The 18,687-nt window shown below is 39.4% G+C and overlaps 4 protein-coding genes across 4 annotated transcripts in view; 3 read left to right on the plus strand and 1 right to left on the minus strand.

Annotated features, from left to right (window-relative positions):
* Positions 1-5,338, plus strand: part of LOC145729694 (zinc finger SWIM domain-containing protein 5-like) — a 46,213-nt gene extending 40,875 nt beyond the window's left edge. The window contains exons 16-18 of the mRNA XM_081980555.1: positions 1,382-1,619; positions 1,676-1,887; positions 3,724-5,338. Coding sequence (XP_081836681.1) covers positions 1,382-1,619; positions 1,676-1,887; positions 3,724-3,780 — 507 coding nt within the window. The 3' untranslated portion in view covers positions 3,781-5,338. The remainder of the gene's footprint in view (positions 1-1,381; positions 1,620-1,675; positions 1,888-3,723) is intronic.
* A 558-nt stretch (positions 5,339-5,896) lies between these two features.
* Positions 5,897-18,600, plus strand: LOC145729801 (uncharacterized). Its single transcript, XM_081980721.1, has 16 exons — positions 5,897-6,239; positions 6,888-6,971; positions 7,028-7,156; positions 8,454-8,642; positions 8,716-8,847; positions 8,993-9,233; positions 10,315-10,397; positions 10,448-10,642; positions 10,697-10,938; positions 10,995-11,204; positions 11,256-11,600; positions 11,668-11,782; positions 15,952-16,687; positions 17,133-17,288; positions 17,347-17,540; positions 17,590-18,600. Exons 1-16 carry the CDS (start codon positions 6,075-6,077, stop codon positions 17,845-17,847), a joined length of 3,474 nt encoding a protein of 1,157 aa, XP_081836847.1. The 5' UTR covers positions 5,897-6,074; the 3' UTR covers positions 17,848-18,600.
* On the minus strand, positions 11,854-12,827 carry Polr3G (RNA polymerase III subunit G). The gene is made up of 3 exons (XM_081980558.1): positions 12,753-12,827; positions 12,175-12,691; positions 11,854-12,122 (listed from the first exon to the last, which is right to left on the minus strand). The coding sequence occupies exons 2-3, from the start codon at positions 12,606-12,608 to the stop codon at positions 11,912-11,914; spliced, it is 645 nt and encodes a 214-aa protein (XP_081836684.1). The 5' UTR covers positions 12,609-12,691; positions 12,753-12,827; the 3' UTR covers positions 11,854-11,911.
* On the plus strand, positions 13,378-15,216 carry LOC145729697 (uncharacterized). The gene is made up of 5 exons (XM_081980557.1): positions 13,378-13,613; positions 13,996-14,188; positions 14,246-14,394; positions 14,448-14,746; positions 14,801-15,216. The coding sequence occupies exons 1-5, from the start codon at positions 13,553-13,555 to the stop codon at positions 14,945-14,947; spliced, it is 849 nt and encodes a 282-aa protein (XP_081836683.1). The 5' UTR covers positions 13,378-13,552; the 3' UTR covers positions 14,948-15,216.
* Positions 18,601-18,687: the final 87 nt, after the last annotated feature.

Genomic DNA, 18,687 nt, shown 5'->3' on the forward strand with positions numbered 1-18,687 from the left:
CAAAAACAACTTTTAGTCCTTTCTGCTCCAGATTTTTCACAGACAGAAGATTATAATTCAGATCTTCACACTCAAGAACATTTTCCATGGTTATTTTTCTACCATCACTTGTTTTCAGTTTTAAAATTCCTTGACTCTTTGCTGTTACAGTTTCTCCCTTCTTGGCCACATTAATTTTAATGTCAATATTTTTCACTTGGGTTAAATACTGTCCTTGATTTGATCCAATTAAATGATGAGTTGCTCCACTGTCCATCTCATTACTAGTTCCACTTGTCATTGCTTCACTATTTTCATTAAAACTGCAAAAAGCTACTTCTTCTTCCTCTGCAATATTACATTTTCCTGCATTCTGATTTTTTGTGTCCCCTTATACCACAATAATGACACTTGTATGGAAAATTTTCACTTGAGGTCGCACCGCTTCTATAATCAGGAGATGCATCACGATTTGTAGTTGATGGTCGTTTGTTTATTGGCTGACTTCCTGGATGTCTATATCCTTTTCCAAAATGTTTTCTTTCTTCATCTCCTCTACCATAAAAAGCATGTGGCTGTGATGTGTCTACATTCTCCTCTTTTACCTTTTCTTGTCTTGATTCCTCCATAAGTAATTTGTTTTTTACAAAGTCAAGAGAGATGTTACTTTCATCTTGACAAAAAATAATATCAATTGCAGTGGTAACTACTTGATAGTTCTCTGACATTGCAGACAATAACTGTGTAACTATCTCTGTGTCATTTATGTTTCCACCACAGTTCAAACAGAAATTCACTTAGTTTTCCTTTTCCAAAGTATTTCATGTTTCTTAATTTCTTCTGCAAATGTACCTGGTTTTGCTATTCCTTGCTTTTGAAAAGTACCTTTCAACTCATTCATGATTTCTTTCAAGAACATTATCAGCCAATAACTGAACGATTAAATTCCGAGCTTTTATATCGTTTTTATTAAAAACTGCAAGTTCATTTGTGGCTGTTGATTCCGGAGGATCTTTCTCCAACATTTCCAAAACACCTTTTGTTGCTCAAGACACAATCTTACTCGAAACTCCCAATTTGAGAAGCCGTTTCCATCAAATGGCTTTACAATTAAATTACTAGGGATTGTCGCCATCATTTGTCTTATCCTTCAGGTTTTCAAAATACGTTTTACAACAGGATAATTACTGCATACTTTTCCGGTTTTCCTGGACTGGGCCCATAACCTGTTAATTTCTACAGCTTCCTTTATCCCTTTATGAACTGGTCAAAGAGATTGAAGATACTTTTATTTCTTAAATTGTCATTAGATGACATAATGTTTGTGTAGTATGTTCTGTAAAATTGATTATTTTAACAGTTTTTACGTTTCTACTTTGGAATATAAATTTTCGTTTTATAGGACACTCATCCGGCAATTAATGACATTCACTGGGCCATGGCGTTGGCTCACTCATTAGGCAAGACAGAACTGGGTCACATGGTGCCGCTGCTAGTGAAAAACGTGCAATGTGCTACCGTACTGAGTGATGTGTTGCGCAGATGCGGAGCCACACCTCCTGGCGGTCCTCCAATTGTGCCACCCCCGCCCCATCCCGATCCGAAACACGGGACTCATCGTAGCAGATGCTCAGCGCCAGGTAGCAAGCAATTAAACACCGCTTATCTTTACATTCAAGTATCGATTTGTCTTTAGGTCCAAAACCACTGTCGTTTGATCGACCACCGTTACGGCCTTTACTCGAGGCGGCTGTGGCTGCCTACGTAAACACAACTCATTCACGTCTGACTCATATTTCGCCAAGACACTATGCCGATTTCATTGAGTTTCTAGGCCGAGCCAGGGACACCTTTGCGTTAGCCCATGACGGTCACGCTCAGTTCGGCCAATTGCTAGAGAATATGAAGGTAAGTAAGAAATCTACGTATTTCTTTATCGTAAGCCATTTTTTAGCGTCAAAGCACGTTGTTTTTCTTTTGGAATTGTTCCTTTTCATTGTACTTGAAAGGTATTTTGAACACAGAACCACTCTACCTATTTAAGACGACTCTCATTTTTTACAGTTTATTTACGAAACTAATAAAAACGTCAAATAGCCTGAGATATTAATTGATCCGTCAAGTTGACAATAGTCGGTAGTACGATGTTATAAAACACACATTTTTGGTTGATCTTTGTCTAATGAAATGAGATAAAGGATGTGACGCAACAGTCAGAAGTCACTGAACAGAAACTAACAGATGTTTAATAATTGTTATGGTCAGGTCGCCTATGGATGGCAATTGTCACAAAAAGCGTTGATTTCAAACACCGCCCTCTGTACAAGAAAGCCTAGAATGTCACTTTTAATGGCGGCGTTAGCGGTCATTTAGCGGTTTTCGTTTTGCACACACCTATGCAGATGCAGTAGAAAATATGTTTTTTTTTATTTTTTCGTGTAGTTGATTAGAAGTTGTGAGTGAAAAATCAAAGAACGCTTCATTCCTGATCCAGATATGTATAGATATGGCTTTTTATACCCAATAAAGTCCAGCCAAAGCAAGTTTGGTTAGAACCCTTTGTCCTGGAAAGTACAACAAATTAATATGAAAACTGCTCAATCAAAGAAAATTTGGAAATCCTTGAAGCTAGGTAAGCAAAACTGGTAAATGGGTTTTATATTATTACCAAGACCTTTCTTTTAAAATGTAAATGTGCCAATGGAACTTCTAAAAACTGTCCTGTTTCTTCAGAGTAAACCTTTGTTGCTCTCAAAATGCAGGCGGCCTCAAAATGTAACTCACATACTATGTATGTAAGAGGCAATAAGTTTACTGAATGAGAAAGCATATTGTACTTACCACTGAGTATTGTGTTGGAGTAAAATCATTCCAGTTCAAAGTATTCAACCACTGTTGGGTTTGAGCAGGGTTTTTTGGAAAGTAAAAGACTGACACTTTTGGGCCGTTCACCAAATTGCTTTTACAATTTGACAAACAACAAGTGGACGGCATATTGTAGAGGCAATAGAATTTAAGTTAAAAAACCAACAACAAATTATAGAACAATGAAGGGAACAATAACAATAGTGATAACACAATAAAATGAACACAAACTACACTTTCACTAGAACAATAAACATATAAACAACAATATATAATAGCAAACAAAAATTACTTTGGCAAGTAATCCCAAGTCTTGACTTTAAACCTTAAAAATTAATTTAATCATCGAAAAACTCAATTTCACAATACAAACAAATGCAAACTGTCAACCAATATTTCGGCCATATTGGAATTTTTGGTATGCACCTTCTTGGCTTTCTTGTACAGAGGGCGGTGCTTAGATAACGTTGCAAACAATTATTATATGACAGCTGTCATTTCAAACCATATACGAACTTATCAACGGACCTACGTTCATGCTAGAACGAGAGAACCACAGCAAACTACGACCATAACAATTATTGAACACCCGTTATATCTTACAGCTACGCTAACAGCTAAAGGCAAACTTTAACCTCAAATTAGCTTCAACTAACTAACTTTTAATTTAACCGCGGTTGTTTAAAAGCAAAAACGTCCAGATTACGAAATTTCCTAAAAAAATAGGCATAGAAGAATGAAGGGAAGATATACGGACATAGAAATTATACAAATAATGGCAACAACCAAATCAATGAGTCAGATAAAAATGGAGAAAAACATTAAAATTATAACATTTTTATACCATAAATATTAATTATTTATGCATGACAATTTCAGGTGGCTTATAAAGGAAAGAAAAAGTTGATGTTCCTAGTAAAAGAACGGTTCGGCTGATGACAGCTGAAGAGGTGCTGCGCGTATCCTTTGACGCAGTTCCGCCATTACAGGGGCTGCTATTGAGTGTTCGCTTCATTATTATTTATTTTTATTATTTGCTAAACAAAATCCAGTGCAATATGGGTAACGGTAGGGAGTTTACCCTCACCAGTGACGACTTTGGTTTGGTTAACTTTAACTTTGTATTCGTTGCGTAATTTGTTGATTTTTTTACTTGATTCCAAGTAATGACTGATCTGGTGGACACAGAGTCGATCTCAGATTTTTTTGCGTTATTTTGTTTGTCTAGGCTCTGCGCAGGTGATCCGCCCGCCCAAACTGATTAATATGATTGTTGTGTTATTACGTAGCTGCGTGTTTTCTAGTTTTTTAAGTGCCGATTCTCTTTTGTTTTTGAAGCCAAAGATGAGTGTAGTTTTATGTTTTGTATATTTTCTACCAGCGGCAAATTTGCTAGAGAAGAGTAGTCTACTACAACAGTATCGTTTCTCCTTGGAGCCCTCTTTCCTCAGAAATTCGGTTCATGTCAAGGTAATTGATAAATCTTTCAAAATTTGGTTTATCCATGTGTCTTGATTGTGGACTGTGGTGTATAAAATTCTTTGTTACCACCAAATTGCTCCGTCCACTACAGTTGGCCTCTCCCCTAGCAAATTGGCACCTGGTAAGTATGTAAATATGAATATAGACAATGTTTGTTTTGAAGACTGTAAATAACCTTAAAAAAAAAAAGGACCGTGCTAGTGACTGTTTTATTTTAGTGCGAGGGTGGAAAGAGATGAAAGGCTGGTAAATAATTAAAACGGGCAAATTCACCGCTTTCACAACCCCCTCACCCCAAAATCTGTGTAAGTACAAATTATCGTTTTAGTTCTAGAAACAAGCCTTTAATTTTTGTAAATGATGGAGTAACACTTCTATAATGCTGGGTTTAGACGTGGATATTCTAGTGTCTAAACTGGCTTTTACACCGAGTGGACGTTGGTGTAGACACTAAAATGTCAACGTTTTAGCATTAACTCGCTCGCGCGAATTAAGTATTATTAATTCGGTTCAAAACCTTCAAAATCAAAGAACAACAACGTGTACAATAATCATTTATGTTGATGGTCTTTCTATATAAAAAAAAATAGAGCTGTGATTTTTTATTACTACTACTACTACTATTATTATTGAATAGTTAGTTATACTTTTTAGTTTTAACCGTATGCCCCTACATATACAACGGTATTTTATAATCTGCGTAGCTATGAAGAACCTCGTGTGCCACTGTTACTTTTAAGACCAACCTAACCCCAAACAGTTTTTTTTTTGTAAATATCTCTAGAAATTTATATAAAATTATCAAATAAAGTCATTCCTCTGTGTTTTTAATTGTATAAAGTGTACATACCGGTCTGGTAACGGCCGATGCGACGAAACACTAGATACCACTATGCCGTTAGAGGGCTCCCTTGTCGCGTAATAAACAAATTGTGTATGTGTAGATTTAATTTATGGATTATTTTTATGATAATGATGACGAGGGGTGAATAAAACGATATTTGTAATTTACGTGAAGTTTTTCTTTTCCAAGCAAAGGTATTTTCCCAATATAAGTTTTTTGTTGAGTTACTACAATATCTAGTAGATTATTTCCTTCCTATCAATTTTGACCAATCGCTATCAAGAATTAGTATAACAAATGTAAATTTTAAGTGGAAAAATCACTTAACAACTGTCAACTTAGCTGTCAGCAGTTTTTCCGGAAAAAAAATCGAAAAAATTGCACACTCCTCAACAACATAAAGAATAGTGTTACCCTTTCTAGCTTGAAAGTTATTGTTCTTATTGTTTTAATTAAAATAGAATGTTTATTTAACTCAGGAAATAATCTTACCAAATATCCCTCGTGCATCTAATTTTTCCTGTAGAAAAATTGGAATACTCGTTTTTCCGAATTTTTCCGGAAAAATTAAATGCACTAGGGATATTACCCCCGATTAGATCCGTTATTTTACGTGACCTGTTTTATGAATATCTAGTGGCCTTTCTAGTTGGGTTAAAACAAAAATTCAACGGTTGGAAGACAAACGAATGTCAGCCTGCAAGCAAACGTCAACCGACTGAAGTTTGACATTGACGTTGTAATGTTTTGAAATTCAAAATTTTTTGTTTACATTTGGTTGCATACGTTAGGCTAAAAACCACAAAAAAAGCATTTTCAGCCATGAAACACTACTAAACGACCAAATTCCTACAAGGGGATAGTTTTTACTGCGCTATTTTCACTCGGTCCAACCTCTTGGGTTATGTCTGGTGACCTGAGGCAGTTCTTACAACAGCACAGGGCTGAAATTCTGAAAGAAGCCCAACGACTGGACGAACTAAAGAAAATATTGAACGACGGAGAGAATAAAGAGAACCTGCTTCTGAATGGTGACAATGACGAGCACTCCACTCGACCTGTTAACAAGGTAAAGGCATACTTTAGCTGACTAAGCTTTAAGTTGAGAGGCCCTTTTGTTATCTCTGCCTTTTCTGTTCTGATGATTATCTGCAGGAGAAGCGTTTTTGTAGTGGATTATTATGTATCAAAGCAAGTTGATTGTTCAACTTGGTGGTGATTAACTTTAGAGGGGCTTTTTGTGTGGCGTATTTTATGCAAATCTGTAAGTCAGTAGTCTTTTTAGATAGAATCGGTACGAAACTATTAAGTCGCGAATTCCTCTGGACCCAAAAAGACGGTGACGTAGAGGGGGGCCAACAATCATTTGTTTTTCGACGGTTCCAGTAGGCCTTGATTGGCCCGATTGCGGCCGACCTTGTCCCGATATTGATTCCGGTAAACTGGGTCTGGAACGCGGCGACGGCTGGCGCTGCCCTGTTGCCGCGTTTTGTTATTTCAGCCCACGCACCACCCCTTCACTACCGACCATCGTTCCGGCTCTCGGGGGAAAAGAGGACGCGACAACGGTGGAGGGTCGCGACCTCCTCTGGAAAACAGGCTCATCACTCCAGTTTTCGCCCCTCCACGTCCACCAAGGGCCGTCGTGCTTAAAAATTTTTCTGCCACGTCAAACGACTTATTGTAATCGGTTTAGTAAAATTCTTCCCAATTGCAGACGAAAGATGACGATTCCTTTAAAGAACGTGTAGCAGTTGGGGACTCTGGGGACCAGCAGGATACGACACTGCTGACCATTCAGGTAAATAACACTGTGGCCTACTTTTCGGGCATAAAAAATGGCTCGTTGATTTCCAGAACCGGGTTACCCCAATCGTTGAACCTCTGGATCTGAGCGGGTGCTATGATTTTGACTTAGAGCGGAAGAAACAGGCTCTGATTGACAGACTCTCGGGCTCGGAGGAACCCTTCACCCACCGATCGGCGGCAAGTACTTTTCACTACACAAAGTCAAATTACCCAATTAAGTAGTTTTAGCTCATTATTGTTGCTAACGTCACCTCAGGTCCAACCTTGGTGGGTATTGATTCGCTTTTGTTTTCTGACACCATGAAAAAACACACAAACGTAGGCCGTGAATTCAGATTCAGTAGGAATTGTTTTTATGACCCAATTTTTGGCATTTACAGTTTAGATTAGTCTAATGGTGTCACAGAATGCAATAGCGTAAATTAGGGCATGGTAGGAAGTTTGTGATTGGTTGAAAAAAAAAACTAGCAAGCTAAAAGCTGCTTTTTTTAACCAATCACAAACTACTTACCAACAGCGCTGTAATTTATGCACCATGTGGACTTTCCATCATACACAAAACAATGGTCCTTTCTAGAGTAATTTTCTCCGTGAGGAATTTACGGAAAATAGTAACGACAGCTGTCACGTGACGCAAGCAAAGTATTAAAGCGTTTTCTAACGTTCCAACTGTCAAATTTGGCTCCTCAGAGCTTTAAACACAACTTACAGTACAATAACTCAACGACACACATCTACAGACAACTATTTGACATTTTATACTTTCAGATCACTGGTTAGAGAGTTTTGACAGTTATGACAGTTGTCACGTGACGCGAGCAAAGTATTAAAGTATTCTTTAACGTCCCAACTGTCAAGTTTGGCTCCATGTAGCTATAAATACCACTTACAGTACAATAACTCAAAGACAGACAACTATTTGGCATTTTATACTTGCAGGTCACTGGTAAGCAAGTTTTGACAGCTGTCACGTGACACAAACAAAGTATTAAAACGTTTTCTAACGTTCCAACTGTCAAAGTTGGCTCCTTAGAGCTTTAAACACAACTTTCAGTATAATTCCTCAAGTTAGCAACTGTTTATAATTTTATAGTTTCTAGTCACTGGTAAACGGGTTTCGACAGTTATAACAGCTGTCACGTGATATAAGGAGGGTATAAAAGTGTTCCTTCATGCGTCACGTGATTAGTTGAAATGTCAAATTGCAACTACTGGTGTCAAATAATGTAATTTTTAATGTATCTTAACCATTTGTGCAAGTTTGCAAAACAACATATAAAATAACTTTTTACTAATGACAGTTGTGTTATTCTAAAGTGTCACTGGTCTGACATTCAAGTCAAATGTCATACAAAAACAGTGTTGCCAGTCGTTTGGCTGTAAATGCAAAAACTCGGGTAGTAATTAGAAAATTAAATAATTTTGCAAAAAACTTTCAAAACACAACTTTTTAGTGAGTGTATCTAATCTACAGGATGAGGCGGGGAGATTTGGGCTGTCGGGATACGGGGCCCCCTACGGGCTACCGTCGTTACGACGTGGAGAATACGCGCCGTCGACGAGTTACGGTGGTGTGAGGGCGGCGCCCCACGTCGGTTTGGGAGAGTATGAAGTTGGGCGCAGTTTTCGTAATAATCGTGTGAAATACTCGCAATCGGCCAAGGTGAGTGCGTTCCCCTCCCCCGTTGAGTTCCTGTCCAGTACAAAAGTATGCGCGCGTGTCCCCTCGCTTTTAGAGCCCCCAGAAGACACGTGACACCCCCCAGCCCCAAACCAGTTTGACGAGTCGCAGTACAAACACTGAACTTAGCTCTGTCGACTCGAAATCGGTCCAAACCGACATACAGAATATAAATTGCGAACTGGTCGTAAGTAAAAAGCTTTAAGCTGTACAAAAGGGGCTTCCACTTTTTTTTCACTCTAAATCCGGTGATTGTGACTAACACTATCCTCTTGTTTGATACACCCTGTATAAACTCACTTTTGGACTAACAAAAAATTGTAACCATTTAGGTGAAGCATGATCTCCAGTTTGGTTCGACGTCACAAGAGGGCGTGAGCACGTTACGCACCGTCACCGACGACTTGGTAGATGCGGCGCTGCGCAAACGTCCCGCAACCGCTTATCCGCTACGATTTGATCAGCGCTTGACTACCGAACAGAATGAGGCGTTGCTGAGAGCGACCGGCGACGTTGCCAGCATGGACAAACCGAAGGGGATTTTGACGAATCGGCGCACGGGCAGCCCACGAGGTTTGTTCCATTTTCAAAATTCAATAGTTGATTGATTGTCAGTCTTGACAGCTCAGCTGTCAAAAATTGCAAGGTTTTTTATGGCAAGCCGTTTTACTTTTTATTACATTTTCAACCTCAAATGTCATAAAAACTGTTTTAACGAGTGTATTAAAATGATACTTTGTTTTCATTATCAGATAATAGAAATAGAAGTCATAAAAACTACCAGCGTTTTTAAGACATTTTAAAATCAGATGCATTTAAATTATCATATAATGGAAATTAGTTTTTATTATGTGATAATGAAAACAAGTATCAAAAAAACGCATTTTGTTTTTATGATACTTATTTTTTAGACACTATTAAAATTGTGATAATTTAAAGGAAAAAAACTAAAATTGACAACCAGTGACAAGCACCTTTAATGACGTTTTTGACATTGCTGAACTTAGACTCTGACGATTTCCTTAATATACAAAATACTATACATCACAGTCCGAGTCCACATGTCACTCAACTTCAATTATTTCCAAGCATGGCGCCCTCTATTTCCATTATCACATAATAGAAATGAATGTCATAAAAATAGAAGTCTTAAAAAAACCTTTAGTTTTTTTGATATGTGTTTTTATTATCACATAATAATCACGTTTCCGTTATCTGATAATGAAAACAAGGTATCAATTTAAAAAAAAGTCGTTAAAACAGTTTTTATGACATTTGAGGTCCAAAATGTAATAAAAAGTAAAACGGCTTGCCATAGTTTTTTAATTCCCTACATGTCATCAATGACAATCACATTCTCTATTCTTTTCTTGACAATTTTGGACAATTAGTCATTTTGATCATTTCTACACATTTTCTCCTCTCTTCCTAAAAATGTTTGGTACTTAGCCAGCTCAGTCTTTCAACACAATCTTTTTTTCAACATTTTGGGCACTTAGCCAGCTTAGTTATTCCAACACATTCTTCTACTCTTTTCTTGAATATTTTAGGCAATTAGCTCAATTATTTTTACTTTTCTTCTAAACATTTTTGACACTTCTTTGACTCTTCTTAAGTTATTCCAAGGTGGTTCCTTATCTTATCCTATTAATAGATCGGTACGCTGGTGATTTGGGTACGCACAGCGCTTACCTGGACGGTTTCAGCTACTCGGATCGAAGCGACGATTTGGAACGGGTAACTAACCAAACCAAACACAACAAACTAAATCAATGTCAAACCCACAGGAACGATTAAAACGTGAAACGTATCAGCACGAACTGAGGCTGCAAATCGACGAGAAACGTCGTCTGGCAGCGTTGAGGGACGAACAGGAGCGTCGCGAACGCGACCTGGAGAATCGACGATTGGAACAGCAGCTGATGCGTATGCGCGAAGAGCAGGCGCAAGAAGACCAGCGTCGACAGAGACGCAACGAGCTGGTTGGTGTTTAAATTTGGACCCTCACGCGTTTTAAATGGTTTTTTGTTCAAAAGATGCGACGGCACAGCGACGATTTGTTGCGTAGAAAAATGGAACTGCACGAGATGCAACGACCGTGGCGCCGTCACGCAGACTCTGAAAGCGCCAATCTCGACTCGATTGGTTTGACAGGAGCGGCAAACTACTCGCCACCGGTTAGCAGGAGGGCGTTGGCGCCTGTTTCTCCTTACTCACCGTCGACGTCGTACAACGTGCCACCCACCTCTGTGTTCCCGGAATCCGGTAGTTTTAGTAGGTATGTTGATTAATGTTACAGTACTACAAGGTACTTAGACGGCAACGTTTACTTAGATATAATTCCGCTCGATTTGAATCGTCTTCGTATCCTGGAGGAATACTGCGTAATCGACTCAGCGCCTACGACACGGTGCCACTTCCACGCAGCCATCACCGTTCCTCCAATTTCGATCGTTTCGATTCCCTAAGTCGCATTGATTCGCTTAGTCATCGGCTTGAAACTTTGAGCGTGCGCGACAGCGATTTAACTGACGTGCAGCGAAGGTATTCCACAAAATCTAATCAACCACCCCAACTCACCTTAAAACCTGACAGGCACAGTGCAACCCAACAAGACTTGAGCCGCAGCCCACGTTTACGTCGTCGCAACTCTTCCTCGCGTTTCGAGGACCAGCTGCCCGCCCCCGTACTTAAAGCCCGCTCTCCAGTCGCCAAAGAGCTGCGCAATGCGGTGCCGTTCAGTTCGCACCGCAGCACCACCGACCATCAAAGGTGGCAGAAAAGCAGCTTAATGCATCCGGAGTCTCCGATCGGAAGTAGAGGCGGCATTTTGACCCAGCTGGGCTCCATTAGGGCGCAACTGCAACGCGAACAGTTGCGCATGGACGAATCGTTACGTAGACGCGGTCTGACACGCACGAGGACCACGGAGGATTACTGACAGCACGGGTGAGTCGTAACTTGTCTTTTTTTTGCGAGTTGAAGGTATTTTTGTTTTTTTTTGCAGGAACCCTCCGTTAGAAAAACGTCAATTCGCCACACATCGAGTCTTCTTCGCGTACAGTTATTATCCACTACATTCGAATAGTTGTTTTCTATTATTCAATTGCGACATTGTTAGAGTTTGTCTTTATATTTATATATTATTAACAATTGAGGTTTGTGAGGCAAAGTTTAGAGTGAATAGATAACGTTAACAGTTGACTTGTTTGTTTTATTATCCACAATATATACATTCAAACTAAAAAAAGTCAATAAATGGGACCTTCATCCATATTATCCTCATCATCTTCATAGTTTTCACCATTGTCAAAGTAGTTGTTAGCGTAATCAGTCCCTTCATCCATCTCCTCATCCTCTAACTCAGGTTCAACTATTTCAATAGCATCCTCATCCTCCACCACTTCCTCTTTAACTTTCACTGCCCCCTTCAATTCCTCCAGTTTCTCCAATTTGATCAACCTGCAACTCATTTCATTTTTACACCCCAACCCATACTAAAATCCCTACTAACTTTTCTTCTACATTTACTTCAGATTGTTTTTGGGGCTTTTTAACTCTTTTGGCCAGCATTTTGGGACGTAACTCCGCAGGAAACAAAGTCCAGTCAAACTTTTCTTTAGCAGCTGGCAGCTGTGCTACCAGCTTATCAATCTCTTTTTCCGGTTGTCCCGATTTGGTTTCTTGTGGTAGTTTCAAGTAAGCACTAGACAATTGCATGTGATCCACAAAGTCTTGACGTAAAATTAGTAGATAGTCAGTTTCTATTGATTGGGTTAAAGGAACCGGATGACGTTCCAGTAAAGGGAACAAGGGGGGAGGTTGGGTGACCAAAGTGGGCAACATCTCATTATTAGCTACCCCCATAGCAGCCAGCTGCTCCCGGTTAAAAGACCGATTCATCCCACCTCTACCCCCTCGTCCACCACCTCTTCCACCGCGACTCATCTTGTTTGTTGGTGTTTCACTTGCAACTTGCTCAAGTTATCCGCTAAAGCTTGAACTTCACTTTCACGTTTCTCAAAAGCCTCCTGTACACCCCACCAAATGAATCATCAAAGCTCATCAATCAGGATTAACAACCACACATACCTTGTCGTAGATCACTTTAACGATCAGAGAGCAACTGGGACACGTGGCCACGTCTTCACCACGCAAAAGATCTTCCTTGAAACACACCAAACTTAATTCCCAAAAGATTTAAGTGGCTAAAAAGCAGTACCTTTGAAATTTCGAACCTGTCTCCGCACGGGCATGGATAGTGGTAAATGTCGTCTTCTTCGTCGTACTCGAAGTCTTCAATTTCAATTTCGTCGTGAAATACACTCATAACGCAAAAGAAAACACAAATTTGTTCAAAGAAAAACGATGTTGATGTTACGTTTGATTTCTAGGTTAGGGGTGCAAATTTGAGGTTAGTTCGGTCTGTCAAACGTCAAAAGTTTGTCAATTTTGACAAAGTGGAGTGACTGTATTTATTGGAGTTAGTTACAGAACTTTCTGGCTGCAAAAGTGAGAAAAACACACTTAATTACTCTATAATCCGTTTTATGTATAATTGGAGAACGCCATTTATAATGGTTAGTCTCTTTGTTAATAACCACGTTCAGGGATAATGAAAATGAGGGCAACTTTTTTTGACCAATCACATACAACAGTTACACAAATACAGTCACTTCCACAATGACACCTGTAAAAAATTGACAGAAGACCAAAACTATCCCCTGTCAAAACAATAGAAACATTCATGGTTGTTGTTTAGGGGACTAGCAAAAAAATTTTTCGCAATCCTCCAAAGGATGGAACAACCGTAACAGCTGCTCCAATATTAAAGCAGCGCTGGCGAAGCCCTAAACTAGCCCCCTTTTTCCGTGTACCGCAGCCGCCGTGCCATGACCACCGAGGAGAAATTCAACGCGGCCGTGAACGTGATACGGAGTTTACCCAAAAACGGTGAGTTGATGCTTTTAATTGTTGTTGTTCGCTTGCGTAATGGTTTAGAAAGTACTTTTCATGTTTATGTTTTGATTAACTATTGCAGCGCGTTGTCGGACTGGTTTTGGTAGGACTTTGCCCCCTGGCCAATTTTGTCAACTAACAAACCAGTATTTTTAGGTGGTTTTAAGTAGGAAAACACATTTCTTTAGGTGAACAAGAATAAAACAAGCAAAGCCAGGTTTACAAACACTAAGTAAACATAATATGAAGCCGCTCTCTTTGTTTTTCCTCTTCATAACAAATTTAACCACTTTTTGAAGTCAGTCAGGAAGCTTTACAGCATTTCTTATTTACTCTTGAAATGATTCCACATATACACAAAACGAACTGATTTCAGGTTCATATCAGCCTAGTAATGAACTTATGCTCCGTTTCTACGCGTATTTCAAGCAAGCAACCCAGGGCACCTGTTCAGGGACAAGACCGGCCTTCTGGGACCTGGTGGGGCGCGCCAAATACGATGCTTGGAAACGTCTGGGTGACATGTCGCGCAACGAGGCCATGAAAAAATACGTGGACGAGTTGCATTCGTAAGGCTTAACCTTCACCCTCTAATAGCAAAATGTTGACTTAATTTAACTCAAAAGGATAGTGGAGACTATGAGCTATTCTGACAAGGTGGCGAATTTCCTTGAAGCCCCCACCAACGAACTGGACGGGATCAATTTCGACGATTTGGAATTGGTTGCCGGAGACGTTTTGGAACGAGTCAGGTCCCAACCAAACTCTCCTCTAGGTAAACTCTACTGCTCAGTGACATTTCCAATCTAACCAGAGAATCGTTTAAAGCTTCTAGGGAAAATTCCCCGATTCGGTTCATTTCGAGTCTCTCGTCGTCGCGTTCAGTCTCACCGAGTAACGACGAATCTGATCACAGCGACCAGGAAGAGTACCAGGACACGACCGAGGTGCCCAACAATGCGACAGAACCAATCGAAAACATTCCAAACGGTCACGTGACCGATAAGGCTGTGCCGCACGTGTCTCGATCGCGTCAACGTTCCGCCAATCACAACGTAGACATTTCCCAGGAAATTACCAAAACGATCGAAAGTTTACGAAAGGATTTACAACTGATAACCAACCGGGTAAGTGTCAAATAATACCGTTTGACAGAATGAAAAAAATATTAAAAACTTTAGGTGGAATCATTAGAAGTGAATCGGAAACCTCTAACGCGACGGAAAGTAGTTTTTGGCGACCTGCAACCTCCTCTTGTGGTTTTCCTTATAGTTTGGCCGTTAGCGGCCAGTTTTTTAGTGAATCGGTGGTTGTTGAGACGGAAGTAGGGTCTGTAGAGCTGGTGATTTTTAGGTGCATATATTTACAATTTTTATGGCTTTCTTTTAGGTACTTTTATAATATATCTATGTATTTTGTATATTTATGTATATAAGTAAAAAAAAAAAACGTGCAAATGCTGTGAGGTAGCGAAAAAGTCACATCAAATTTTTAGTGTTTTTGGTTTTTAAATTCTATTATTTTGTTTGTTTTTTTTAATATTGTTTATACTGTGGTTTGGTTAATAATTCATGGTTATTAAAGTTGTTGCATTTTCCTATTGTTCTATTACTTTTCTTTTTGAAAAAATAATGAAATGTTATAACGTATTTGGGTGAGACAGAACCAATGAGTAAAAAGAACAAGTATCAGGAGGTAACAATAATACAAATTATAACCCGTTTGTGCATTAAGCGAGGGGGACGGAAGTTGATTGCGCATTCGCCTACTGCGCAGTTCAATTGACGCAGTCATTGAAAGTTTGGAGTTTGAAACCCGCAAAAATTTGTTGTTTGTATTTGTTGTAGTATAGTGTTAGTTCGTTTTGTTTGTTTGTGGTTCTTTAACAGTTGAGTTTTGCAAATTTAAATTAAGTTGTACAGTGGACGATTAAATTTAGATCTGATAGTGCCAACCGGAAGTTGACGGCCGCCATATTACTCCCCCCGCCTCCCCCTTGTTTCTGTCCCCCTCTTTGATTGCTATTGATCCTTCCTGCTATGTTTACATTTTTTTTATTCATTGGACAGAACAGTTCTATTACTTGTACTAAAAAATTGACTTACCAGTAATTCAGTTGTTTGTCAATAGTAATCTGAAATAAAAACAAAATATTAACAACACGGCCAACTGATGACGTAATAAACATTAACAAAGCCATCGTAAAGTGTCATCTGTCAAAATGATTCATGTCAGATGATTCACAAAAAGTGAGGTTGGAAGGTCAGTCCTTTGTTATTCCTGGTTTTATAACAATCCGTCCCCGAGTTTCCGATGCCAAAAACTTAACTGAAAACCATCGCCACCGACCGGAATCCTGCCACAAAATGAGCCTCGCGACACACGACGACGTAACGACTCCGCTAAGGTAACCCGAAACGATATCGCCTCCCTGTTGGAGCCCCACTCCAATGCCAGTGGGCCCCCCGAAGACAACCAAATGACCGTCCTGCACCAGAAGAAAACGAACGCGGACGACAAAGACGAAATCGACCAGTTGCCCTCGAAGGATCGCGTTACCAATTGGGACATCGCTGGTTTTGTCATATCGATAATCAGCCACATTATCGATGTCTTCTTCGACTGTAACTTGGCCTACAGGTACTATCTCAACGACAGCATCGGCTACTTCTTCACCACGGTGGGGTTCATCCTGTTGCCCGCCGTCATCAACACGGGGTTCAGTCTGCGTATGTACGTGCTGGACCAGGACAACAATCATCGCAGCAAAACCCTAACCAAACGATTCACCAAGAGACGGGTGCTGTGCGTGCTGGTGCTGGTTTTCCAGTTGGCCCCCGTGCTGCGCTACTTTGACGCGTTGCAGTATGCGATCAAATCGAAGAAAGCGGAGAAAACCGGGGACCAGGAGAACCAGCGCAAGTTCTACGAGCTGATGGTCAAAGAGGACTCAGATGTTGCCTTGTTGAGGGTGTTGGAGTGTTTTTTGGAGGCGGCCCCTCAACAAATTTTACAATTGACCATCATATTTTATAATCATGGACAAGAAATCAGCAATACTTTTACCTGTAAGTGGAATTTATACTTGGATTAGTTGGGAAGCTTTGTTTAGCTTATCAGTATATTTTAAGGCAATGACCCGATTCTGAAGCTCCAGTAATACAATAATGTTTGCTTAATTCATTTAATACTGATTAAAGTGGCTTAAAATTATTTAAATAGGTTGAAAACAAAGGTCACAAATAGTGGAATTAACTACCAAGTGATTTAGTTTAGATTAGGAGCAGTGTCTAAATTTGCACTAGACTTTTTGTCTGTCTGGAGGTTCTTGAAAAGTTTACAGACAAAAACACAAAAGTTGGTTTAATTCCCTACTGGAACTAGATGAATAGTTTTAATATGAAAGAATAAACCTTAACCAATTTTGATTGGTCAAAAGGGTAGCTCATCGTGAGCTGCTTTTTTAACCAATCAAAAACCATCTGACTGTGCTACTAACTAACTAATTTGCAGTCGTCCACCAACTACTCTCTATAGGAAGCTCATTCGTGAGCATGGCCTGGTCGATGGCCTCATACCAAAGACTGTTGCGAGTCTCTCTAAAAACCAAACACAACATCTCCTGGCCGGCCACCATAGTGCAATTTATGTGGCACTTTCTGGTGACAGGTAACTTCACTAACCACGTGCGAATCACTTGCGAGTAACTCAACGCCACTTACACCAGTTTCCAGGATTCTTTGCGTTAGCGTAGTGGCCTCAATCTATCCGGTGCACACTATTCTAGTGCTCGTCTTCCATTGGTTCGTTATGACAATATGGCTGTCGGCCACCAGTTCCGAGAACAACTTCTGTGATCACCACAAACTGTACGACTTCCTGTTCTACTCGATATTCGGGGCTGTTTACATTTTTACTCAAGTAAGTCGCCCATCTCGGTGTTGTAGCACTCACTTAACGGGTTTTACAGGTGGTTCTAGTTGAGGGACCCACCTTCCTTAAATACCTCATTTTTTATGGAATCCTATTCTTCGAGAACACGCTGGCCAACGTGGTGTGGATTTTGAACGCGGACGCCGCCCTACAAAGGACAATTTACTATCGTCCCATTATTTATTTAAACGTCGTGCCCTTTGTGGTCGGTATCATTTTTATGTTGCTTTACTATAAAGTCTTCCATCCGAGCACCGGCTATAACAGGCAAAGGGTAGCGGCTTCTAACAGCTAGTTTCAAAAAAAACCACACTGGGATAGTAATTTATTTAGTTTAAGCGTTCAAATACTCGAAAAAACACCACTGTCCGCCATTTTTTTTTGCCCCAAAATGGCTGAACTTTTGACAGTAGTGACACACAGTCAAAACCAGCTTTCTCACAGATGACAGGGTTGGGATGCGTTCCGAAATCCCAGTGACAGTGATTTAGTTGCAATTTTCCGCCGGACTGATCAATTATAACATATTTTAGTTTAAATGCAATGCTCAAATAATATTTGCGTACAAATTTCTGTAAAAGCTTTATTATTTATTTTAGTCAGTTTTTTAGCACATTAGAGAGCGTTATAGGAGTGAGATTATAAATAGGCCAAATTTTTTTTTTTAAAAAGCATCCTCGTTTTACTAGGAAAACGTAGTTATCGATGTTAATTATTGTTTTTTTCTTTATTATGTTTTAAATTGTTAGTAAGTTTTTTCATGTGTGAACAAAGTTCAACTCTCTACGTCAGTCAATTAGTAGAACCTTCCTACCGACAAAAATGTATGTGTAGTAAGCTTAAGTAATTATTTATAAAGAAAAAGTGTATATTGTAAGTGTACATCATTACTGAGACGCCTTATTGATTAACAATAACACCCTATTTATATATTATGTAATAATATGAAAATGTTAAAAAAACGAATAATTGTTAGGTTAATATTTTAGGAAAATATACACAAATTTATTTTATATGGCGAAAAATATACATATTTTTGCAAATGGGATGTTGTGCGTGTTAATTATACGGTGAGTTACACGAAAATTACTTTAATTTCATTAATTATTGAAATTGCAGATTAAAAACACAGTTT

The sequence above is a fragment of the Ips typographus genome, linkage group LG5 (assembly GCF_016097725.1).
Source record: "Ips typographus isolate SLU linkage group LG5, UJ_Ityp_2.0, whole genome shotgun sequence".
Classification (NCBI taxonomy): Eukaryota; Metazoa; Arthropoda; class Insecta; order Coleoptera; family Curculionidae; genus Ips; species Ips typographus.

What these genes read in the sequence shown, in the direction of transcription:
- LOC145729801 (XM_081980721.1), top strand. Translation starts at nt 6,075, where the DNA reads ATGTCTGGTGACCTGAGGCAGTTCTTACAACAGCACAGGGCTGAAATT. An exon ending in CGACACTGCTGACCATTCAG is followed by an intron (nt 6,972 to 7,027) that starts GTAAATAACACT and finishes GTTGATTTCCAG; the next exon opens with AACCGGGTTACCCCAATCGT. An exon ending in GCGCACGGGCAGCCCACGAG is followed by an intron (nt 9,234 to 10,314) that starts GTTTGTTCCATT and finishes TCCTATTAATAG; the next exon opens with ATCGGTACGCTGGTGATTTG.
- Polr3G (XM_081980558.1), bottom strand. Translation starts at nt 12,608, where the DNA reads ATGAGTCGCGGTGGAAGAGGTGGTGGACGAGGGGGTAGAGGTGGGATG. An exon ending in GAAGTAAATGTAGAAGAAAA is followed by an intron (nt 12,123 to 12,174) that starts GTTAGTAGGGAT and finishes AATGAGTTGCAG; the next exon opens with GTTGATCAAATTGGAGAAAC.
- LOC145729697 (XM_081980557.1), top strand. Translation starts at nt 13,553, where the DNA reads ATGACCACCGAGGAGAAATTCAACGCGGCCGTGAACGTGATACGGAGT. An exon ending in ACGGAGTTTACCCAAAAACG is followed by an intron (nt 13,614 to 13,995) that starts GTGAGTTGATGC and finishes AACTGATTTCAG; the next exon opens with GTTCATATCAGCCTAGTAAT. An exon ending in TACAACTGATAACCAACCGG is followed by an intron (nt 14,747 to 14,800) that starts GTAAGTGTCAAA and finishes TAAAAACTTTAG; the next exon opens with GTGGAATCATTAGAAGTGAA.